This window comes from Ambystoma mexicanum, chromosome 13 (genome assembly GCF_040938575.1).
Source record: "Ambystoma mexicanum isolate Mex_15411 chromosome 13, UKY_AmexF1_1, whole genome shotgun sequence".
NCBI lineage: Eukaryota > Metazoa > Chordata > Amphibia > Caudata > Ambystomatidae > Ambystoma > Ambystoma mexicanum.
In genome coordinates, this window is record NC_090938.1 from 743455107 (window position 1) to 743480449 (window position 25343).

Here is a 25343-nt window from a genome sequence, read left to right on the forward strand (position 1 = left end):
ACCCTGGTTCACAGAAAACCCTCGAACTCCTCAAACGCTGGTGTTGGTGGCCCTCTATGCGAAGAGACGTCTCGCAGTATATCTCGACCTGCGCCATTTGTGCCCAATGTAAATCCCATTCGGCGAAACCTATGGGGTTACTACTGCCATTACCAGTGCCGGCCAGACCATGGGCGATGATTACCATGGATTTTGTGGTGGAGTTGCCTTTCATCGATGGTTTTGATACTATATGGGTGGTGGTTGACAGCTTTTCTAAAATGTCTCTATTTGTTCCTTGCCAAGGTTTGCCATCAGCTGCTAAGCTGGCGGAGCTGTTCTTGCGACATGTCTTCAGGTTTTTTGGATTACCTGAGATTGTGGTTTCTGACAGAGGGTCCCAGTTTACGTCACGTTTCTGGAGGCATCTTATGTCCTCATTAGGGGTGGATGAACGGTGTTCCACAGCATTCCATCCCCAGACGGATGGTCAAACAGAGCGGGTGAACGCTACTATGGAGCAGTATCTCAGGTGTCTCATCCTTCAACATCAGGAATCCTGGTTAGCTGTTCTTCCATTAGCGGAATTCGCTTATAATAATTCCAGCCATTCATCTACGGGAACATCACCATTTTATGCCTTATATGGGCAACACCCACGCACACTACCTCTTGATTGGAAACTACCTGCGGATTGTCCGGCAGTTCAGTCTTGTATCAAGGATCTGTCTCTGGTCCGTGATAGGGTGCTGGAACATCTGAAACAAGCTCAAGAGCAGGCAAAGAAGTACGCTGATCGGAATCGCCGTCCTGCACCCGATTACGTTCCAGGTTCGCGGGTATGGTTGTCCACAAAGAATTTACGCATTCCAGGACGACGATGCTTGTTGCCACGTTTTGTCGGTCCTTATGTTGTAAAGGATGTCTTGAGCCCATTGGTAGTCAAGCTAGATTTGCCGTGCTCTTGGAAGATACATCCGGTCTTTCATGTGTCCATGGTTAAGCCTTGTGTGGACAGTACCAGGGTAGTGGCTTCTCCATCTCCGATATTGGTTCAAGGGGTAGAGGAGTATGAAGTCAATTCCATTCTTGATTCTAAGGTTTCTCGTGGTACCAGGTATTTCTTAGTGGATTGGAAAGGTTACGGTCCGGAAGATCGGACATGGGAACCAGAGCGGAATGTGCATGCCCCGTTGTTGGTATCCCAGTTTCTGGCCTCACGGGGGCATGGGGGTCCTTTGGGGGAGGATACTGTCAGAAAACGCTTCAGGTCTTGTGATACCCCTTCGGTTCTCTTGTCTTCTCGTAGCCAAAAGCGCCTGTCGCGTTCGAACATCAGACAGGAGGCGGGCTTGCATTATCCACGCTCTACTCGCGGTAGACATTTTCGTCGGGAACGTAGTTCCCGACGCCCCACGTGGAAGTTACCATGGAGGTTACGTCAGTGGGCGCGGCGTCTTCCACGTGATAGAAAACGTACTGGGTCACGTGACCATCTTGTTGCCGGTAGTTCAGGTACTTAATGATCCGGCGCCCACTTCTCGCTGCTTCTGATCCCACATTGACAGCAGCTCTTCTCGCTTGGAAATTTTGGTGTTTTGATCTTGGATTACGTTTATTGGATATGCTCACGGATTGCCCTTACCTGTTCTAGTATTTTGACCTCGGATTGTTTTTTGGTTATTCTTGCCTAGTGGTTTGGTTAAGTCGAATTTGGACTTTGAAGGTTGGGAGACCTCTTACCTTCTTTCTTTCCTTCCTTCCTCTTCCCCTCCTATTCCTTCCCGGTCCTTCCCTCCAGGGTGCTGTAGGCGTCCTCGTGCCGGCGGGAATAGGCTAGGTGCTGGACTAGAGACTTCCTGAGCACCTTTTAGGCGTCCTCGTGCCGGCGGGAATAGGTTGTTGCTGGACTAGTGACTTCCTTGCACCATTGGATTTTGGTTCGTCGGACAGGGGGGACAGATACCATCACACAGTTCGTACAGAAAAGGAGAATTGCCAGAGACGACCACTTCCAGGGAAACCAGGGTAAGAAACTTAACTTTCCTTACCATTCTCTACAAGCTCACTATCTGGTACTGATTGTATTTTCTCTTCTTATGGTCTCCAGATTTCCCCAGTATTGAGAACATTCTTGCATGAAACACTTCTGGTTAAATCCGTTTTCTGCAGGTTAGTCTGTTAATTAATTGTTAAACGTTTATCCGGAAAGGGGTGTATTTGATTGTTAATCAGTGTAATATTCTGCAGTCGTTGAAAGGAACCGGGATTCTCCATCTATCGTGAAGTTTGCAGTCCGCTCAACTCTACCGATCCCAACGACTCTACACCATCTTCCGATCAATTAGTTTCTCAGCCTGTCCTTACGTACTCCTGAGAATCACATTGGTAGGAAGAAATATATTCTTCACGACGGGTCAACACGGAACCGTGCTTCAGGATATCTGACAGGACTGTAGGGTTGCAGATACAGACCCTTAAGTGCCGGGGAGCACGGAGGCAGTGCGAGGGCAACAGGACATGCAGGAGCCTGGGCCAGAGTTCAGAGGGTGACCGGGTGACCAGTGCGCGGAGCAGTCAGGTGCATCAGCAGGGGAGAGGAAGAGAGAAAGCAGAAGCGAAAAGGAAGGTCTTGAGTTGCTTCCGGAACCAGAGGTGGTTCTGCTCAAGTTTGAGAGAGGCAGGGAGGCTGTTCCAGAGGGAGGCCCCAGCCGAAGAGATAGATCTGCCCCCAACTCTCTGCATGGACTAGATGAGTAGAGTAGATCCAGATCTGGTGGATTAGAAGTCCAAGCCTATCAGGACCTTGAGTGACGTTACACTTGGAGCCAAGGGCTAAGTATACAGGGATTACTAGACACGTGGGTGGATGCGCACAGACAGGTAACATCTAGCAAGTGGGAAACCAATACTACAGCCAGCGAATTAATCTAAGATTAGTGTCAGTCATCACACAAATAAAAGATACAAACTGTATTATCTGTCTGGGTCCTGTTATTGTTCCATGTATGTGCACCATGTGCTCAGGCCAAACCCCAAGGAAATTAACTTTGGAACATGCTGCAAGGTGAAGGCTTACATATATAGCACTTTCAAAGTATGACTGTCATGCTTGAATGCGGTACATCCAGGTAATGCTTTAACTGCTTACTATGTGATGTCATCAGTGATGCCATTTGTGATGTCATCTTTGATGTTCTGGGTGTTATTCTGAGCAGTGCATGGTAGGGGCGCGAGTTATGGTTGCATAGCTTACGGGAACTGGTGAATTTCTTTGACTTTCCGATTTTGCGCTGTAACCATAACGCCCCTTTAACGTTGTTTTTCTGAATTTCAAAGATTTTTATGGGAGCAACTAAACCATAACGTCCCTTTAACGTTTCTTTCACTGCATATATCACGCAGACTGTTCATGAGATAAACTGGAGAAGATGCAAGGAGTAAGTGAAGACAGTAAGATAAGGCGGTAAAAGGAGCAAAGAGAAAAATTATCCAAGTTTTGTGCAAATGTTTAGAGAAGGGGAGATGGTCAGAGGTAAGTGCGAGTAGTTAGTAAAAGTATCTCAGAAAATAAAATAATAATTTGATAGTTGCCAAGAGTCAATAAATAGTGAGACATAAGTACAATGCAAACATAGAAAGGAACATATCATTGCACACATGAATGTGTATGTAGTTAGCGCAGCTGTCTAACAGGATTAAATAAAACAAATATAGAGCTGAAGACGATGTGGTTTGAAAAGATGTCACAAAGAGAGAGAACAGCAAAAAGAAAACTAGAAAACAGTTTTGAAATAAATACTAAGATGTGCTAAGACCTACCAATAGATGTAAATAAACCCTTCCTAAATGTGCCACTAGGGGTCAGTGTTGTCTGGGGAATGGAAGACTAGCAGTTACCGAGAAATCCCAGATCATGCACATTAAAAGGGGGAAAACCAGGTGGGGGGGTCACAATAGAAGTCTAAATCAATTCATTAACAAAAGACCCCACTGTGCCTCCCAGCCCCCTCTCCTCCTGTGTAGACCACAAGTGAAATCTGCCAAACCACAGGAGCCGCTCGAACGAGGCACCCGCCAAAACCCTTACCCCCCCCGCACAAAAAAATATATATTACATGACCTCCATCAAAATAACAGTGCCCCTCCCTTTCAGATACAGCACAGTAACCCCAGCCCCTCTGGCCCACCCAAACAGAGGCTAGTGCCCAAGCCCCCTCCCTCATCACCGCCCCCACTTAAAAGAGGCTAAAGTACCCGCACTTCTTAAATATCCCAGGACAGCGCCCGAACGCGCGAATCAAGTAACCCCCCCTTTATAAGAACTCCAGTTTCACCTCCCCCACCCCGTAGAAGTAAAGTGACAGATGAGCCCCCCTACAACGGACACTACAAGGGCGAGCAGTGCCCCCCGCCCCCAATAAAGACGAGCCACTGTTCCCACCCCTTTATACACCGCTAGTGAGGGCCCCAATCTCTCCCCACAGACACGGCCCCACCCCCACAGACACAGCCCCCCTTACCTGCAGCCCCCATGCCCCACCCCGACACAGCCCCCTTACCTGCAGCCCCCATGCCCCACCCCCACAGACACAGCCCCCTTACCTGCAGCCCCCATGCCCCACCCCCACAGACACAGCCCCACAGCCCCCTTACCTGCAGCCCCCATGCCCCACCCCCCCCAGACACAGCCCCCCCTTAGCTGCAGCCCCCCACAGGCACAGCCCCCTCTTACCTGCTGCCCCCATGCCCCACAGACACAGCCCCCCACCCCCCACACACAGCCCCCCTTACCTGCAGCCCTGCGCCCCCACCCCCACAGGCACAGCCCCCTCTTACCTGCTGCCGGGCTCCGCTGCTCTCAGTCCCCTCCGGCCCCCGGGAGGATCCGCAGCCCCCCCTCGGGGCTCCATGTATAGAAGAAGGGCCGCAGGGTGCGGGGGAAGGGGGCCCCGGGGAAGGTGAAGAGCAGAGCCCGGTCCTGAGCATCGTAGACCGAGAGCCTGCCCGCCTCATAGTCCAGGAAGAAGCCCAGGACCCCGGGGGGAGCGCGGGGGGTCAGGGGGGTGGGAGGGGTGAGAGCCTCGTATTTACCATCCCAGAGCCCCACTGCCCAGAGTCCCCCCTCAGGTGATCGTGGGAGCCGCTCCTTCCTGGGCACAGACTCATCACACACACCCAGGGCCCAGCCCTGGCTGCCCCCCACCTCCACCTCCCAGTAATGCCTCCCGGAGCTCAGCCCCTCCCTCCCCAGGACACAGGGGTGACTAGTGAATCTCTGGGGGGTGTCGGGCAGGTCCTGGGCTCGGGGTCCGTATCTCACGCTTCTCCCGTCCGCGGACACGATGAGCTCGGGATGAGCGGTGCCAGAATCCAGAGTCACCTCACCTGCAAGAGAGAAGCCCGGCTCATAAACCAGCCAATCACAGGGTGCCAACAGCCTGTCAATCACACCCACAGCGAGAGCTCAGCCAATCACAGCCTCCGATCACCAGACACCTGCAGACCCCGCCCACAGCCCAGGGGAATGCAGCTGTTCCTGGATTCTTCAATGAAACCCCAAGTGACCCCCAAGTTCCAGAGATAACGGGGAGAGCTCAGCTCCACCCCCCCATCCCCACAATTCCCCATTCTCCACCTCCACCAGGCCCCTTCATCTCAGGCCCCAGGGGGTCTTCGGGTCGGCAAGGAATGGGGGGAGCCAGGGGGTGCGATGGAAACGAAGAAACACAGAACAACGCAAGAGACAGCCAGAGGAGAGAGCGAGACAGGAAAGGAGAGGGACACAGAAGAGACAGGCAGAGAGGAGAGAGAGGGACACAGAAGAGACAGGCAGAGAGGAGAGAGAGGGACACAGAAGAGACAGCCAGAGAGGAGAGAGAGGGACACAGAAGAGACACGCAGAGAGGAGAGAGAGGGACACAGAAGAGACAGCCAGAGGAGAGAGCGAGACAGGAAAGGAGAGGGGCACAGAAGAGACAGGCAGAGAGGAGAGAGAGGGAGAGGGACACAGAAGAGACAGGCAGAGAGGAGAGAGAGGGACACAGACGAGACAGCCAGAGAGGAGAGAGAGGGACACAGAAGAGACAGGCAGAGAGGAGAGAGAGGGAGAGGGACACAGAAGAGACAGGCAGAGAGGAGAGAGGCGAGTACAAGAGATCTGCAGAGAAAAGGGAGAGGAGAGGCGAGACAGCAGAGAAGAGAAGCAGAGAGGAGAGTGGGAGGGAGAGGGACATAGAAGAGAGGCAGGCAGGGAAGAGAGAGATAGACACAGAAGAGACAAGCAGAGGGAGGGACACAGAAGAGACAGGCAGAGAGGAGAGAGAGGGACACAGAAGAGAGGCGGGCAGGGAAGAGAGGGACACAGAAGAGACAGGCAGAGAGGAGAGAGAGGGACACAGAAGAGACAGGCAGAGAGGAGAGGGGCGGGTACAAGAGATCTGCAGAGAAAAAGGAGAGACGAGACAGCAGAGACGAGAGAAGAGTGGGAGGGAGAGGGACACAGAAGAGACAGCCAGAGAGGAGAGAGAGGCGGGTACAAGAGATCTGCAGGGAAAAGAGGGAGAGACGAGACAGCAGAGAAAAGAGTGACATAACGGAGAGACAGACAGTAGAGAGACTCAGAAAGGTAGACTGAAAAACAAGCAGAGAGGAGACCGACTATGAATCTCGGATAGAAATAAAGAAATATTGCAGATTAAAGACAGAAACGAGAGAGCAATAGCGACAGAGAGACACGAGAGGGAACCGCCGAAGATGCAGAGAGAGGAACATGGAGGAAAGGATGAGTGGAAGAGAGACACGTGAAGAGGGAGAGAGCAACATGGCCATGATGAGAAGCAGAGAGAGGAAGAGAGGAGAGACAGTGAACGGAGACAGTCAGAGGTGGAACAGAGAGAGACACTTATAATCCCTCTCATATTATTCAGAGAGAGTCCCCACACCTCGCAGGCAGCCTCGTGATAAAACAGAGTGAACTCCTGGAAAAATCCCCCAAAATCACCCATCCCACCTTCTCTTCTGACATCTTTACACACCTCACTCCCGGCCAGAGAGTGACCTGCAGCTCTGCCGAGCAAAGGAAGTGAAGGGGTGGAGAGAGAGCACAGAGACAGCGAAGAAAGAGACATGTAGTGACGGGAGATCAGAGACAGCGAGAGGTAGAGACTGGGAGAAAAAGGCAACAACAGAGAGTAGGACAGGCAGAGATGAAAGAGAGGGAAGACCGAGCAGAGATGCGCGAGAGAAACAATAGGAAAGACAGAGAGACAGACTAACACAGACAAACAGGAAAGATGGAGACAGACTAACCCAGAATAACAACAGGAAAGAGAGACAGACTAACAGAGAGAAACAACAGGAACGAGAGAGACAGATCAACACAGAGAAACAACAAGAAAGAGACAAACTAGCACAGAGAAACAACAGGAGAGAGACAGACTAACACAGAGAAACAACAGGAAAGAGACAGGCTAGCACAGAGAAACAACAGGAGAGACAGACTAACACAGAGAAACAACAGGAAAGAGAGAGACAGACTAACACAGAGAAACAACAGGAAAGAGAGAGAAGAGAGAAAAGATGGAGAGAAGGTTGAGTGGGAGAGGAAGACAGAGGGGCCAGAGAGTGGGGAGAATGAAAGGGAGATAGAGAGAACTAATAGGAAAAAGACAGAGGAAAAGACACGCAGAGAGGAAATAGAGGAGCCGGTGATCAATAGGCAGACAGCAAGGGAGATAGAAATCCCAGCAGAGGGAGAGAGGCAGGGGGGATAGACGGAAGGAGACAGAACACTAAAGAGGAGGGAGAGAAATCAAGAAATAAAGGCAGGACTGTCGCCTTGGTCCCCCGCCCACACCCCTCTGCACTCGTTTAGAGGAAAGACGGGCGTTTTTCTCGTGTTTTTTACGCAAATGCTGGATATTGCTTGAGATTCCCAAAGTGAGGGATTGGATGAAAGTATGAAATAAACCCAGAGGGGCAGAGAGAGAAAGACAGCAAGAGAGAAAGACAGGCAGAGAGAAACACAGCAAGAAAGAAAGACAGGCAGAGAGAAACACAGCAAGAAAGAACGATTAGAAAGCAGAGAAAGACAGCAAGAAAGAGAGACAGGCAGAGAGAAGCAGGGCAAGAAAGAGAGACAGGCAGAGAGAAACAAAGCAAGAAAGAGGCAGGCAGAGAGAAACACAGCAAGAAAGAGGCAGGCAGAGAGAAACACAGCAAGAAAGAAAGACAGGCAGAGGGAAACACGGCAAGAAAGAGGCAGGCAGAGAGAAACGCAGCAAGAAAGAGGCAGGCAAAGAGAAACAAAGCAATAGGGCCCAGTAACGATTCTAAGGCAAGGATAGCTGCACCCACAGGGCCCTTAGGGTCCAGAGTTTGTTCTGTGGCCAGGACACTTTAGTTTTGAATCGTGCCCTTATACTGGACTTGTTCCCCGCTATTATCCCTCGACGATATTTATTGAGCAGTGTGCTGGTGGAAACGGAGTATGGCACGAGATATCATTGGACGTATGTGATATGAGCGTGTGCTGGTGGAAACGGAGTATGGCACGAGATATAATTGGACGTATGGGATATGAGCGTGTGCTGGTGGAAACGGAGTATGGCACGAGATATCATTGGACGTATGGGATATGAGCGTGTGCTGGTGGAAACGGAGTATGGTACGAGATATCGTTTGAGCGTATGGGATATGAGCGTGTGCTGGTGGAAACGGAGTATGGCACGAGATATCATTGGACGTATGGGATATGAGCGTGTGCTGGTGGAAACAGAGTATGGCACGAGATATCGTTTGGGCGTATGGGATATGAGCGTGTGCTGGTGGAAACGGAGTATGGCACGAGATATCGTTTGGGCGTATGGGATATGAGCGTGTGCTGGTGGAAACGGAGTATGGCACGAGATATCGTTTGGACGCATGGGATATGAGCGTGTGCTGGTGGAAACGGAGTATGGCAAGAGATATAATTTGGACCTATGGGATATGAGCGTGTGCTGGTGGAAACGGAGTATGGCACGAGATATCGTTTGGGCGTATGGGATATGAGCGTGTGCTGGTGGAAACGGAGTATGGCACGAGATATCGTTTGGGCGTATGGGATATGAGCGTGTGCTGGTGGAAACGGAGTATGGCACGAGATATCGTTTGGGCGTATGGGATATGAGCGTGTGCTGGTGGAAACGGAGTATGGCACGAGATATCGTTTGGACGCATGGGATATGAGCGTGTGCTGGTGGAAACGGAGTATGGCAAGAGATATAATTTGGACCTATGGGATATGAGCGTGTGCTGGTGGAAACGGAGTATGGCACGAGATATCGTTTGGACGTATGGGATATGAGCGTGTGCTGGTGGAAACGGAGTATGGCACGAGATATCGTTTGGGCGTATGGGATATGAGCGTGTGCTGGTGGAAACAGAGTATGGCACGAGATATCGTTTGGGCGTATGGGATATGAGCGTGTGCTGGTGGAAACGGAGTATGGCACGAGATAGCGTTTGGACGCATGGGATATGAGCGTGTGCTGGTGGAAACAGAGTATGGCAAGAGATATAATTTGGACCTATGGGATACGAGCGTGTGCCGGTGGAAGCAGAGTATGGCACGAGATATCATTGTTTTGTGATAAATGGGAATATCATCCCAGTGAGCGATTCAGTTAAGACGCGTGGAGTCTTTTTTGATTCTCATCTTTCTTTCATATTTGAAATCCTCGTGCTCCTATCACGTGCACCTGCTGTGGCAGATTCGCCGTGACTTATCAGAGGCTAATAGGGCCCTGATTACAGCAGCCATAGTGAACACAAAGCTTGACTATTGCAACAGTCGCTTGGTGGGCACGTCTCAAGCAAACATTAAGAAGCTCCAGGTAACGCAGAATGGAGCGGTGCGTGCTGTTTGCGGCCTTGGCCACCATGCACAGTTCTCTGAATCCCGCAGGAGAATGCACTGGCTCCCAGATGAGCAGCGCATTCAGTTCAAGGGCTCTGTCCTAGTGTTTAAATGCCTGGCAGGTGAAGCCCTGCTGCACCTCTCCACTAGAGTGAAAAAAACTCCCATTAGATGGGTTCTCCCTTCAAATAATAGGGTAACCTTGGATCAACCGCGTGTCATCCTAAAAAAGATCGGAGGGGCCGGATTTAATGCCTGGGTCCCCCCCCCTTTGGAGCTCGCTCCCGCCAGACATTAGGGGATGCGTATCTACAATACATTTTAAAAAACGTTTGAAAACCTCTCTCTTTGACAGAAAAGCTGATTAATATGAACTTATGAGGCAGGTTTCTCCCCAAGGGCTTGTCCCTCAAATGGAGTGGCCTAGCTCACCCTTGTTCTTCTCTTTATGTGTTCATGTTTGTAAGTCCTGTGAGCGCTCTGAGGCCTTTGGGCGAGGGTCGCCATATACATTTTTTTTAGATAGATAGATATGACAACGGGTTCCCCGGCATTAAAGAATTAAACTTAAATAAAATCCCAGTTGCCCCCGAAGTTAACTATGAGGCTGGATTTCCAGCCCGTTCTGAGGGGGAAAAATCTCACTGGACTTGGCTGGCAAAATTGGTGGCTCTACATGGGGGACCAGGCCCTTAGCACATGTCCCTGACCACATGGCGAGTCTGCTCAGTGGGAACACACGCGGACATCGCCATTTATTGGAGGGGGATGGCTTGATGGAAGAAAATGATGACTACTCCCTGGTGGCTCTCCAAGAGACTTCACTTAAGGAACAAGTTACTTACCTGTAACTGTTGTTCTCCAGCATGGGTCTGGCATGGATTCACATGCTCATGAATTTTCCCCGTCGTCAGGCTGGGAATCCTCGGTAAAGAAAAAAATCAGTATCAGTTTCGTTTCTGATCTGTCTTTCTTAGTAGTAACCAATCACTGATCTCTGGGTCATACTGCCCCTAGCCAATGACTGCCCTCTCCCTAAGCCCCTCCCCTGGCAGCCATCCTCAGATTTGGTAGCACGTAAAGTGGCAGTATGACCAAGTGAAGAGCGGCAGAGGGGAAGGAGGGAGGGTTCGCATGTGAATCCATGCCAGACCCATGCTGGAGAACAACAGTTACAGGTAAGTAACTTGTTCCTTCTCCAGCATGGGGTCTGGCATGGATTCACATGCTCATGAATATAAGAATACATAGCAGTACACACATGCACAACTACGGGAGGTGGCAAAGGCTCAACATTAAGCATTACTCAACATTAAGCATCTCTTACCTCCTCACCAGGCCCACCTTCAGGCGAACAGGTTGGGCAGCACTGCTTGGCTGACTCTGGACTCCTCCCTGGAATCCCGGTCGACGCAGTAGAATCTTGTGAAGGTGTGCGTCGACCTCCACGTAGCAGCCCTGCAGATGTCCAGCAGGGGCACACCAGACAAGAACGCCGTGGTAGCAGCGATCGCTCCGGTCGAATGGGCTCTCGGACGGCCGGGCAACGGTCAGTTTGCCAACCGATGACAGTGCATGATGCAGCCGGAGAGCCATCTGGAAATGGAAGACTTTGAGAGAGCCTTCCCTTGGTTCACAGGTCCAAAGTTCACAAAAAGCTGTGATGTCTTTCGAAAACTCTTCGTGCGGTCCACGTAGAACTTCAGCGCTCTAGCTACATCCAGCGAGTGCAAAGTCCTCTCGGCCGGCGACGAAGGCGACGGGAAGAAAACTGGAAACACCAAGGGCTCGTTGAGGTGGAAGTCCGACGGCACCTTGGGCATAAAGGAGGGGTGCGTCCTCAGCACCACCCTTGTGTCGTGAAAAATCAAGTATGGAGGCTTGCAAGATAGGGCCTGGATCTCTCCCACTCATCGTGCGGAGGTGATGGCCACGAGAAAAACTGTCTTCCACGACAGGAACTTCAACGGTGCCGAATGCATAGGCTCGAATGGGGCCCCCATGAGCTTGGTCAGAACCACGTTGAGCTCCCACGCCGGGGCAGGGGCCTTCACCGGCGGGAATGATCGGAATAGTCCCTTCATGAATTCCTTCACCAGGTGATGAGACCACAAAGACGTCCGTCCTGCAGTTCTGGTGTATCGGGAGATGGCGGCCAGATGTATTTTGATGGAGGCGTGAGCTAGTCCAGCTTTGGCCAGCGACAGTAGGTACGGCAGTACTTGAGGGGCCGTAATCCGCAGAGGGTTAATCTTCTGTGCACGGCACCAGACATAGAACCTCTTCCACTTATGTCCGTAGCACTTGAGAGTTGAGGATGCCCTGGCCTTTGCAAGCACCGCTCTGCAGTAAGCCGGGATATCGTACCCTCCAAACTCTAGTGCTGCAGGAGCCAGGCCTGCAAGTTCAGGGACGCCGGGTCGTGATGAAGAATGGCGCCTCCTCCTCTGGGGAGAATATCCGCGTCCGCCGGCAGCTTGACTGGTGGAGACGCTGACAAGTCCAGAAGGTCCGGGAACCAGATCTGCCTCGGCCACGCCGGTGCGATGAGGATCATCTTACACCGGGACCTCTTGAGCTGATTGATGAGCCGGAGCAGCAACGGCAGCGGAGGGAATGCATACAGGAATCGGCCGTCCCAGGGGAACGAGAAAGCATCGCCCATGCTCCTCGGTTGGGGAAACCTGCTGGCGAACCTCCGGCACTTGGAGTTTGTCGCCGTCGCGAACAGATCGATCTGGGGTTTGCCCCATCGCTGGAAGAGTCGATCCGCTTGATCCTGGCGTAGTTCCCACTCGTGGCACGAGCGCAGCTCTCTGCTGAGTGAGTCGGCGATGGTGTTTTTTATTCCTGCCAGATGAAAAGGCACCAGAAACATCCCTTGGGCGACGGCCCAATGCCACAGATCCTGGGCCTCCTTGGATAGGGCTGGGGATCTGGTTCCGCCCTGCTTCCGTATGTAGAACATTGTGGTGGTGTTGTCCGTGAAGACCCTCACCACCTTGCCCTTGAGGGACGGGAGGAATGACCTGAGCGCCCAGAACACGGCTCTGAGCTCCAGGATGTTGATGTGGAGAGACATCTCCTCCGAGAGCCAAAGGCCTCTTGCATGTAGATCTCCGGTGTGGGCACCCCATCCTTCCAGGGAGGCGTCCGTCGTCACCGTCTCCTGGTACGCCAGGGTCTGGAAGTCCGTGCCCGCCGTGAGGTGCGCATGGGAGCCCCACCACTGAATGGCCCGACGGAACACCTTGTTGAGGAGGATCCTGTCTTCGAAGTTGCCCGTCGCTTGGGTCCGACGGGCGTCGAGGAATTCTTGAAGCGGGCGCATCCATAGTCTGCAAAGGCGCACCAGGTAGATGCATGAGGACATCATCCCTAGGAGGGACTTGATGGACCTCACCCTGGCCACGTCCGTGGCTAGCAGGCGCTGCACCTTGCCCAGGATGGCCTTCGTCCTTTTCTCCGACGGAGCCGCCAGGCGCCTCACTGTATCGAGCTTCGCTCCCAGAAACAGGGCCACCTGCGACGGTACCAGGTGGGACTTGGGGTAGTTGATGGCGAATCCCAATTCTGTGAGTAGATGGACGGTCCTCGCCGTGTGCTCGACGGCGAGTCCTCTTGTCCTTGCACGGATGAGCCAGTCGTCCAGGTAGGGGTAGACGTGTATCCCTTGCAGGCGCAGCCGTGCCGCCACTTCGTCAGCCGGCCTCCCACCAGGGTGCTTCGGTGGGGGCCCGACGCCACGGCCGGTTCAGTCTTGCTTGGCCGAGGCTTTGCCGCCTTGGCCTCCCTGCCGACGGCGGCGAGATCCTCCTTGCTTGCCGTGGCCTCTGTAGGCCTCTTGGGACGAGAAGCGGGCCGCCTGGCGATAGGTAGAGGAGCCACCGCTGGATCCTCTGGAGGCCCCCTGTCTGCCTCCAGAACTCCGAAAGGGCTGTCGCTGCTGAAGGGCTCCCAGGGCTCGGGCCATTTCCGTGTCCGTCTTGATGGCCTGAAGAGACTCATCCACCGTCTTCCCAAACAGGTTGTTGCCATCGAACGGCATGTCCATCACCCTGGTCTGGACGTCTTGATGGAAGTCAGTCGCCCTGAGCCATCCTCGTCCTCGCAGGCAAACCCCGTTGCCCAGTTGGCGAAAACCGGTATCGGCAATGTCCGTTGCCACCGTTATGGCGTGGTCTGACGCCACTTTGCCTTCCTGCAGAATCCCTAGGGCCTCCGCCCTCTTGTCGTCTGGTAGGAAGTCCAGTAGGGGGGCTATTTTGAACCAAAGCTCCCTATCTTAATGGGCCACTATAGCCAAGGCGATGGCCGCCTTGATCGTCGTCGCCGCCGACGAAATGACCCGTCGCCCCATGGCGTCCAATTTCTTTCCCTCGCCGTCCGGCGGGGAAGTGGAGGTTGAAGCTGCTGCCCCCCCCCGCTTTCTTCTAGCCGGCTGCCGAAACGACCAAATCCTGCGTTGGCTGGGCCCTGAGGCACAGGGGGGCGGTGTCGGGGACCCGGTACTTCTTCTCGTACCGGTCCCTTTTTGTGGGCGCCGTGGAAGGATTCTTCAGGACGGCAAGCCCCTCGTCCCAAATGTCGTCGAGCAACGGTACCACGAGGACCGTTTTTCTCTTGGCTTCCCGCCGCTGATAGAGGAAGCCTTCCTTCTTCTGTTCCTCCGGGAAGAGCTGGAACAGCTCGGACGCCCTGGCGATCATGGCGTGGAACGAGCCAATTTCGTCGGGGGGAGAAGCCCGTGGGATAGGCGACGGGAGGCCTGTTCCGTCGTCGCCACCGTCGTCGTCCGTCCCCGTCGCAGTATCCGTCGCCGTGTCCGATCCGGGGTCAGGCGAGGGAGAAGAGGGCTCCGCAGGCCTTGCGGGCAGGAAGGGCGGGGCGGGGTGGATCCTCCTCCGCTTGTTCGGGGGCTTCCCGACGGGCCTGGTTCTGGAACCTCCGTCGGGGTCCATGGTAATCTCGTCCTTATCTCCGTGCATAAGGATTGGATCGGCAACAAAATGGCCGCCGAGCTATCCTGAGGCTCGGGCACTGGCTGCGACAGGAGAGCAGGCTGCTCGTCATCATCCACGTCGATCTCCTCGACTATCTCCCGGGGGGCTGCCCCGTGGGTTCGAACCTTCTCGAATCTCTCGTTGAGGTCCCTCACGGCTTGCACCAGCTCCTCCTCAGAGGCTGACTCCGAATCCGTGATGGCCACCGTGCCCCCCCCACTCTTTTTCCACCGGGGTCTTCACGGGGGTCTTATCGATGGGCCGGAAAGAGGCTTCCCTCCATGGTGGCAGGGAGACTCTGGGCCCTGAGGTCGCCTCCACTGGCGGAGCCTCTGCTGGCTTCGCCAGGGATGCCGCAATTCCCTCGATAGAGGCCTTTGCCTGATGGGTAAGGGCCTTCACCACCTTAGGTGCGTCCTGGGCCTTCACCTTGGGGGGAGGGACATTGCCTCGCTCCCCCTCCGTCGAGATCGGCCGGGGCTTCTCCCGAAGCTTACCCGGGTTCTCGGACTTCCTCTTCCCCGAACCAGAGCGTTGGCTCGCGGTTGATGGTGCCGGGGAAGGCGCGCCCTGCCTGGCAACCGAAGAGCCCGACCTTTCGGCGCCCCCAGAAGCCCGCTGACTCACAGTGCTTTGCCTTCTGTTGGGCCTCCGTCGCCGGGGCGCCCTCACAGGACTTAGAAGACCGCTCAGACCCTTTCTTCTTCTCACCTGCTGCCAACCAGCTGGCGAGGCGGGATCGACGGTCCCTCATGGTCTGTTTCCGACAGGTTCTTGCAGAACACACAGTCCTTCTCTATGTGAGAGGGCAGTCATTGGCAAGGGGCAGTATGACCCAGAGATCAGTGATTGGTTACTACTAAGAAAGACAGATCAGAAACGAAACTGATACTGATTTTTTCTTTACCGAGGATTCCCAGCCTGACGACGGGGAATATTCATGAGCATGTGAATCCATGCCAGACGCCATGCTGGAGAATGAAGAATATGTCATTGATGGTTGGCAATCTTCCCATAAACTGGCGACCAAGGGTCTACGGGGTCGCCCCAAGGAGGCCTACTGCTCGCAGTTAAGAGCCCCCTTATTGTGGTGGAGATTGTTACTACTTCTCCTAGTTTGTTAGTTGGTAATATTACCTTTCCAATTGGTTCACTCTGTGGGGTGTCCAGTGAACCTATTGTTGTGAACGTCTATGATCCCCCCTATAGGACCCCACGTGAGATGGTGATGTCAGAGTTGGACTTATTCCTCCAGTGTAAGCTTGGATGTACCCCATGTATAATCTGTGGGGACTTAATTTCCAGAATACCGGGGGAATTGTCCCGCCAAGACTGTGAAGCCACCTCTGAGATCATTCTGACAGATGATCTGCTCTCATGTTCCTGTAAGAGGGGCTTGGAGTGGGCAAGCATCTTATACTCGTGTGGGTTTAAGATGCTAAATGCATCTGTGCCGTCCGACTGCCCGCCATAATATACTCGCACGGGACAAAAATCGAGTAGTATACTGGATTACGTCTTTGTTGTGAATTCCTGCTCATTGATACTTGACATGAGTGTTATCTTCAGAATGGAGAGCGATCACTTTCCGCTTCTAGTGAGTCTGAACTGACATGAAGCACCTCAGACTATGTCAGCCGACGGGGAGTTTAGAGTCAATGCCGCCTTGAAACGTGTCTCATGGAACGCACAAAATCTTTCTTCGATCCAGGCCCCTATGCGGTCGGCTCTGCTTGGATACATAGAGGATTGCGAGGTAACTTCCCTCGAATGCTCTAAAACCTGCGCCATTAATGCCGTTATGGATTTTCCTGCCCTGATCCAGTCGGTTATTACTAATTTCTTCATTGAGAGGAACTCTAAGGCTCGTGTGTCTACTGCTGGGTCCCACAAACACTTGTTTGATAAGCAAACCACCACGAGGAGAAAGGAACTCTGTTCTCCTTAGAGAACTAGCTCGTAAGGAAACACTGCTACAGAACATGCCTCACGGGTCAAAGAGGCCAATATTGTAAATGGTTGAGGCGCCGTAGATATGAACTGGAATGCCTTTGCTGGCGTTCATTGGTGGATTGTGCTATATCTAATGACACTCGTCAGTTTTGGAAGATCGTTGAGGGTGATTCCCACGTGAGATGTAATTTAGTCGGTGTTTTTCGGAAACAGCTTGGATTGATTTCATTGGCAACACCTTGGGGAGAGTTGCCACGGTGGATATAGTTGGGTGTGGTGCGACGATGGACACCCTCAGAAACTTATCTGAGAATAAGTGGACTTACTCCAAGGGTCCGGCTGATGCTCTTAGACTAATCGGGAGAAGTAAAACCTCCAGAGCACCCGGTCTGGATGGTATTTGTAGCACTCTGATCAAAGCCGATGCTACCCATTGGGCTAATGCCCTTCACTCGTTATTTTGCTGAATCACAGAAGTGCCATTGATTCCGCGATCCTGGCGGGACAGTGCCATTGTGCCTATTTGGAAGAAGGGCAATAGGATTGATCCGAGCAATTACTGGCTGTTGGCCATGCTAGACGCCCCATTAAAAAACTTCACTTGTCTCTTATTGGAGGAATTGTGGAATTGGGCAGACAGCTTGAACCTAATACCGTTCAACCAGACTGGCTTTCAAAAGGGCCCCGAGTACATCCACCAAGTGCCTCGCGCTGTTAACGGTGATCGAACAACCCTGGAGTATTCGTTGGAGAACAGTGTTTGTGGCATTAATAGACTACAGTGCTGCCTCGACTCTGTTGATAGGCATAGGCTTTGGAATAAGCTGGCGAGTTGGAATATTCCAGCAGGTCTCCACTCTATGATAGTCGCACTTCACTATGGGACTAGAGTCAGAGTTCGCCTGGACAAAGCAGGTAGGACATCGCCGTGGATTTCAACCTACCAGGGTTTAAAACAAGGATGCATACTAGCGCCCCTGCTCTACAATCTCTACAAGGCCGACATGGGATTGGCGCTGCATAACCCTACCTCTATCCCGCCTAAATTGGGGAACCTTTCCCTAAAATGGATGGGTTATGCAGATGATATTGTCCTGCTCGACCTCACTCCTGTAGGGCTGCAGGCTGCTTTGTCTAAACTTAAGGAATATTCTGACCTTTACTCCTTGTCTATTAAAGCTAAAATCATGATTTTTTCACTGCAGCATGTGCTAAAGCCCAGCGTTTTGAATGGTACCTTGAAGAAAAAAAACTAGAGGTATTCGACGAATATAAATATCTTGGAGTTGTGCTCGACAGGAGGAACCAGGGCATTCCATCTTGAGATACTGGAGTGGAAATGCGCCCAGACCCTAGGGGGATTGTTCAAGATGGCCAGGGGTGGAGGGGGATATTCCCTCGGGATACTGGCACAATTGTATGTGGCTAAGATCCTACCTATACTCCTGTATGGCTCAGAGGTTTGGACTTTTGGGAACATTGCGTCGCTAAGCAGATTGGAGAGTAAGCTTTTAAAGAAACTCTTTCGCCTTCCTGCGCGTGCTCCTGTAGAGCTGATTTACCTTGAACTGGAACTGGCCCCATGGGATGCGAAATTTCAGCTGTCTTGTGCCAACATCCACTGGAAACTGACTAATGTAACTAGTGGCTCCCTAAACTGGCACATATCTGAGGCTGCCAGGACTAAGGTCCATCTTATGCCAAATAGTAATCTGGCGAATATCTTGGCTATGGTGGATCACTGGCACCCCCTGACAATTGGTTCAGGTGAGCATACCAGTTATGTACAACACAAACTGCACATGAAAAACATCATCTTCCAAAATTCATGAACAAATGAAAACTAAACTTTCTGGGAAAAGGTCTTGTGTTTTTATTCCTTGGTTATATCACACAACGAGCTCGACTCCCTAATTATATTCACAATGTTGTGGGCAATCCCTTGGTGTGGGACTATTTTAAGATTAAAACAAATGTGGCAAAGTCCTTGGAAATAACCAGTGCTTGGGCCAATATATATCGTGGCCCATATATCGCGCACACTCCGTTACTGCAGGCTTTGTGGGGAACTCAAAATTGAAACAGCGAAACATCTAATGAACTGTGACGCTGTAGGGCCCTTGAGGGCCGCCGCATGTACCGCTGCCGGAATATCTGAACGGGATGACGTATTGTGGATGACGTATTGTGGATGTTGTTTTAAATGGTAATAATGAAGCTTGCATTATCTATTTTACTATCTTGTGGAGGAAAATAATGTTGATTTTAGACGGGTAGTAGATAATGAAGGGTGGGACTGAATGGGTGGGTGGAAGTAAATTGCTAATTACATTTCGAGCTGATGGTTAGGAAAAGTGGGGGGGTTCATGTTTTTGTATTGTGTGCTGAAAAAACGGTTGTTTGTATAATTATGTAGCACGTTAATAAACATTTTAAAAAATAATGAAACAAAGGCAGGCAAAGAGAGAGAAACACAGCACTAAAGAAAGAGGCAGGCCTGGAGAAACACAGCGATAATGATAGACAGGCATGCACGGAGAAACACAGCGATAATGAAAGACGAGCAGAGAGAAACACAGCAATAATGAAAGACAGGCATGGAGAAACACAGCAAGAAAGAATGATTAGCAGGAAGAGAAACACAGCAAGAAAGAAAGACAGGCAGAGAGAAACAGCATGAAAGAGAGAGGCAGACATGTTAATGTTAAAGGACATTTGTACCGCGCACTATCACCACCGTAGTGGTCCCTTGGCGCTCTGGCGGCTCTGAAAGAGGAGGGGAGGATGAGTTAGTGGGAGGAAGCAGGAAAAGTGCAAGAGAGCAGTGATGTGCTGTTGGCGGCCTCAGCCCGGTGGGTCCGTTGGCTGGGCCTGGGGTGTTTGCGGCCGGTAGTCGTCTTGTACTGTTGTGCAAGGCTATGTGTGTTTTTGTTTTGTTGTTGCCATGTAGTGAAGTTTGTGCGGTTTGTTGTGCTGTAGGTTTTGGTTGTGTTTGGTTTGGAGTTTGAGAGGTGTATGCAGAAAGGGAAATTGTTAGTAGGGTTGGTTAGTTTGCGTCTCTATCCTGAATTGGAGCACTCGGCTTGCGTAGTCTCCCCTGTTGCGGCTCTGTCCTGATCTGGGTCTGACTGGCATGCAGGTTCCATACTCCTCTAGCCCCCGCCTCTAATATGCTCTCTGATAGCTCCCCTTATCCTCCATTTAGCCTCTAGTGGGCCTGCCAATGACAACCTCTCAGGTAGTGGGGGAGATTGCCAGTGTCTTGGTAATCCCACACCAATGTGGTACCTGGCGGTAATTAATTAAGGGGTGGGCGAAGGTGTTGGTGGGATTGTCTGTGTTAGTTGACTCAGTCTCCGTGCGTGCTGCCTGTGTTCCTGTCTATCCGATGTCACCCGTCCAGCTACCGTGGGCTTTGCTCTCCCCGGTCAGGGGTGTACGTGTCTTTTCGGTTTAGTTATCCTTTTTACCAGTTTCGTTTTCCAGGTTTAGTCTGTGGTGTTGTAGAGCCAGGTTTTTAGTGATTTCCTGAATTTTAGGTGATCTTCAGTGTTTCTTATTTCCTTTGGGATGCTGTTGTTTTTGCGGCTAAGTGGTAGAAGGAGGTGCCTTCAAGTTTTTTCTTGAGGTATGGTTTGAGTTCTAGGCGGATTTCGTTGCTTGATCGGAGGGGTCTCGTTGGTTTGTAGACTGTTATTTTCTTTTGTAGGAATTCTGCTCCTTGTCCGCTGATTGCCAAGTGCGTTATGCACATTGTTTTGAAGGTGATGCAATGTTTATTTGGGAGCCAGTGTAGGGTTTTTAGGGCTGGAGTGATGCAATCTCTTCTGGATAGTTTGAGGAGTAGTCTTGCTGCTGCATTTTGGATCTGTTGTAGTTTCTTCAGGAGGTATTCAGGTATTCCGAGGTAGGGCTGTTTGCATAGTCTACTTTAGACATGATTAGGGCGGCGATAGTGAGTGTTTTGTGCGCGAAGGAGAGGAAAGGTAGAATTCTTCTTGCCGTTCGGAGGAGGAAAAAACATTTTTTCACTGTTGCGTTTATTTGTGGCTCCAGGGTTAGGTTGTTGTCCATTAGGACTCCCAGATTTTTTACTACCTTCGATGGTGTTGGTGCGTTTCCCATTTCCGTAGGCCACGGGATGGTGGTTTCGTTCTCTTGGTCTTTGGATACGATCATGATTTCTGTCTTTCCTGGGTTGATTTTCAGGTTGTTGGCATCCATCCAGTCGAAGACTTCTTTCAGACAGTCGGTAAGGGTTGAATGGTCGGCATCGGTGTCTTTGATTTTGTAGATGATCTGAGTGTCATCTGCGTAGTTGTAACATGTAATGTTGTATTTTTTGAAAATTCTGATGACCGGAGTCTGGTAGATGTTGAAATATAGTGGAGATAGTGAGGATCCTTGTGGTACTCCACAATCGTTAACTTGTGGAGTGGATTTGAAAGGTTTGCTCCAAACAGTTTCTGTCCTGTCTGCTAGGAATGATTTGGTCCAGCGTAGTGCTGTGTCTGTTATGCCTATGTTTTCTAGTCTTTTGGTCAGGGTGTCGTGGTTAACTGTGTCGAAGGCTGCGGAGAGGTCGAGCAGAATAAGCGCTGAAGTAGTGTTTGAGTCTGCGTTAGTTTTGAGGTCGTCCCAGATGGATAGTAGTGCTGTTTCCCTTCCTCTCGCTGGTCTGAAACCGATTTGAGCTTGGTCCAGCAGGTGGTGTTTTTCTACGTGTTGTTGGGTTAGATTATATACGTAGGTTTCTAGAAGTTTCGCTGGGTAGGGGATGTTAGAGATCGGCCTGTAGTTGGAAAGGTCATCTGCGTCACCACTTGTGTTTTTTAAGAGTGGCTTGATGTATGCTGATTTGAAGATCTTCGGTACAGTCCCTGTTGATAGTGATAGATTTAGAAGGTTTCTGTAGTGTTCTGCTGGCGATCCTTGCGTGAGGATTGATTTGTAGATGTCTGGGGGACATGGGTGATCCCGCTTTCTTGCTTCGTTTAACCAGCATTGCGAATGCCTTTGCTGATATTTCAGGAAAGCTTCGGAGTTTGTGTTGCGGTTCTGAGTTGGGTTCGTTGGGTTGTATGTTGTGGTTGGTTGGTCGCTTTTGTATGGTTTGCCGGATGTCGTTGATTTTTTTTTTTTAAGTGATCTGCCAGGTCGTTGCATAGTTTTTCTGAGGGGGTTGGGGTGTTATCACAGCCTGATGAGTTTCTCATTTCTAACATTTCTTTTTGTGTTTTGGTGGCATTGTTGATTCTGTCATCATAATGTCTTTTCTTTGCCTTTTGAATTTCATTCTTGTATGCACGGATTTGTTCTGGTACAGTGGAGACATGTGACATGGAGAAACACAGCGATAATGAAAGACAGGCAGAGAGACACACAGCAATAATGAAAGACAGGCAGAGAGAAACACAGCAGGAAAGAAAGGGAGAGATGCAAAGAGGGAAACACACCAAGAAAGAAAGGGAGAACTGCAAAGAGGGGAACACACCAATAAAGAAAGGGAGAGGCAGTGAGAAACAGAGCAAGACAGAAAGACAGACAGGGAGCAAACAGAGGAAATATAGCAAAAAATAAATGTAGGCAAAGAGATACAGAACAAGCAAGAAAGAAAGACAGAAATAAAGCAAGAAAGAAAGATAGGCAGGCCAAGGGAAACACAGCAATGACCAAAGACAGGAAGCGGGAAGAGGCACAGATAGCAACAAAGAAAGTCAGAGAGAAAGAACAGGAAAGAAAGGTAGACAAAGAAATACAGCAAGAAAAGAGGGAAAAGCGGAGCGAAACACAGCAAGAATGAAAGACAGGCAGAGAGAAACACAGCAAGCAAGAAAGACAGGCAGACCGAGAAACACAGCAAACAGAAAGATAAGCAGGCAGAGAAAAAGATAGCATGAAATAAAGAGAGCAACAGGCAAGGAGGAGCTATAGAGACAAGAATGATTATATTATAATTATATAATAATAGGGTGAGAGAAAGAAACACGGGCAGAGAGACAGGCATATTGAAATGTAAATGGTTGAGACAGGAGGAGATAGAGAGAAAGAAAACATAGCAAGAGAGAAAAGCAGAGACAAAGGAGAGGGAGAGAAAACTGGGCAGGGAAGAGAGAAAGATAAGCAGAACGGGGAGAGAAACAGCAGGAGACAGAGTACAAAGACACAGATGAGTAGGGAGAGTGAGAGGGCAATGTGAAGAGAAAGAGTGAGTGGAAGAGAGAGAGAAAGCAGCAGGCAACGAAGATAGAGAGGAAGAAGGAGGCAGAGTGGAGAGAGAAGCAGATAGGAAAGAGAGAGAGAGATGGGAGGCACATGAGCAAGAGGCAGAGAGGAGAGAGAGGCAGGTATGAGAGAGGTAGTAACAGGGGGACCAAGATCAAAAGACAGGAGAGGAGAGATGGAGAGACAGAGGAGAGGGACAGGGAAGAGGCAGAGGAGAGACAGACACAGGGAGAAAGAAGCAGACATAATGGAAAGAGAGGCAGGTAGGATAAACAAAGTAATAGGAGGAACAAGAGGAAGAGGCACAGGGGATACAGGGAGCAACAAGCAGCGATGAGAGACAGAGAGAAACACGTAGAGATGAGAGACAGAGAGACCGGGAGAAACAAGCAGAGATGAGAGACCGGGAGAAACAATCAGAGATGAGAGCCAGAGACACCGGGAGAAACAAGCAGAGATGAGACGGGGAGAAACATGTAGAGCTGAAAGACAGAGACCGGGAGAAACAAGCAGAGAGGAGAGACAGGGAGAAACAAGCAGAGAGGAGAGAGAGGGAGAAACAAGCAGAGATTAGAGACAGGGAGCAAAACGCAGAGATGAGAGACAGAGAGACCGGGAGAAGCAAGCAGAGATGAGAGACCGGGAGAAACAAGCAGAGATGAGAGACCAGGAGAAACAAGCAGAGATGAGAGACAGAGAGACCAGGAGAAACAAGCACAGATGAGAGACAGGGAGAAACAAGCAGAGATGAGAGACAGGGAGCAAAAAGCAGAGATGAGAGACCGGGAGAAGCAAGCGGTGATGAGAGACAGGGAGAAACAAGTAGAGATGAGAGACAGAGAAACTGGGAGAAACAAGCAGAGATGAGAGACCGGGAGAAACAAGCAGAGATGAGAGACAGAGATACCGGGAGAAACAAGCAGAGATGAGAGACAGGGAGAAACAAGTAGAGGTGAGAGACAGAGAGACTGGGAGAAACGAGCAGAGATGAGAGACAGAGAGACCGGGAGAAGCAAGCAGAGATGAGAGACAGAGAGACCGGGAGAAGCAAGCAGAGATGAGAGACATAGAGACCGGGAGAAACAAGCAGAGATGAGAGACAGGAGAAACAAGCAGAGAGGAGAGACAGAGGGACAGTGAGAAACAAGCAGAGATGAGAGACCGACAGAAACAAGTAGAGATGAGAGACAGAGAGACCAGGAGAAACAAGCATAGATGAGAAACAGATAAATGAGAGCGAGTGATGGGAGAATATGGACATCACGAAAAAGCAGCAAGGGAAAAGTTGGAAAGAGGGATGATAAAGAGAATGAAAGAGAGAGAGTAAGGAAGAAAGACAGTGTGTCATTTTGCAAAACCCTGGATGGGAAAAAGTGTAAAGACAGGCATTACACATGAAATCCTGTCTTTTTTCCAATGTTTGGGATTTTCTTTTTGTTTTCAGGAGACTGGGGCACTGAACAGAATAACACTGTCCATCATATATCCTTGCTCCATCCCAAAAAAGCACATGGTTTAACACCAGCAGCACACAATTCCATGCTGGCATTAAACCAATGGATTCCTACGGACTCCGCCTACTATTTACACCTGGTAAATGCCGGTGAATTCCACAGGAGCTCATTGTCAAGGACTCCTGCAATCGTTTAATGTGGGAGGCGACTACGCTCAGTCATTAAGATTGGATAACTGTGTGACCATCGCCAACAATGAGTCAAAGGAGGGCTCAATCACTAATGAACCTGCTAACAAATAAATAAAGAATGGTAAAAAGAGCAAAAAGAAGGCGCACAAGAAAATGGCTCATACTAAATAGGCTGATTTTAGTGGCAATGCAGCCTGAGCAACACCCCTGGCTTGATTAATTCCAGCTCCAGAGTTACTTCCCTTGTGATCAATGACCAGGGCTCATATGACACTCTACCATTAGAAGGAAATAAGACCAAAGTTTCCGCTTAACATCCTACTAAAAAACAAAACTACATCAAAAGACTTCCAGCTGCTGAGTCCAATACTCTTTCTACTAGAGGTGCCTCCAGAAATAAAGACAGCATTAGCAGGAACTCCTGTTCACCCTAAAAGCACTGGTACATTTATACAGACTACAGAGACTATTAATGGCCAAACATTACCAAAAGATTCCCACAAACTGGAAGTTTTGGGAAAACCTTTTCAAGAGGACAATCATGGGATAACATCTAACGCCATTGCTTCAGACACGCACCCTAACGGCTCCACCTACTATCCGTCCATGAAGGGAAATGGTCTTGCTAAATCAGTAA

At 50.6% G+C, this 25343-nt stretch overlaps 1 protein-coding gene across 1 annotated transcript in view; it reads right to left on the minus strand.

The window, feature by feature from the left end:
* The window catches only part of LOC138520519 (E3 ubiquitin-protein ligase TRIM39-like), a 193174-nt gene that overhangs the window by 73579 nt on the left and 94252 nt on the right, over nucleotides 1–25343 (minus strand). Inside the window, exon 8 of the mRNA XM_069632867.1 lies at nucleotides 4819–5367. Coding sequence (XP_069488968.1) covers nucleotides 4841–5367 — 527 coding nt within the window. The 3' untranslated portion in view covers nucleotides 4819–4840. The remainder of the gene's footprint in view (nucleotides 1–4818; nucleotides 5368–25343) is intronic.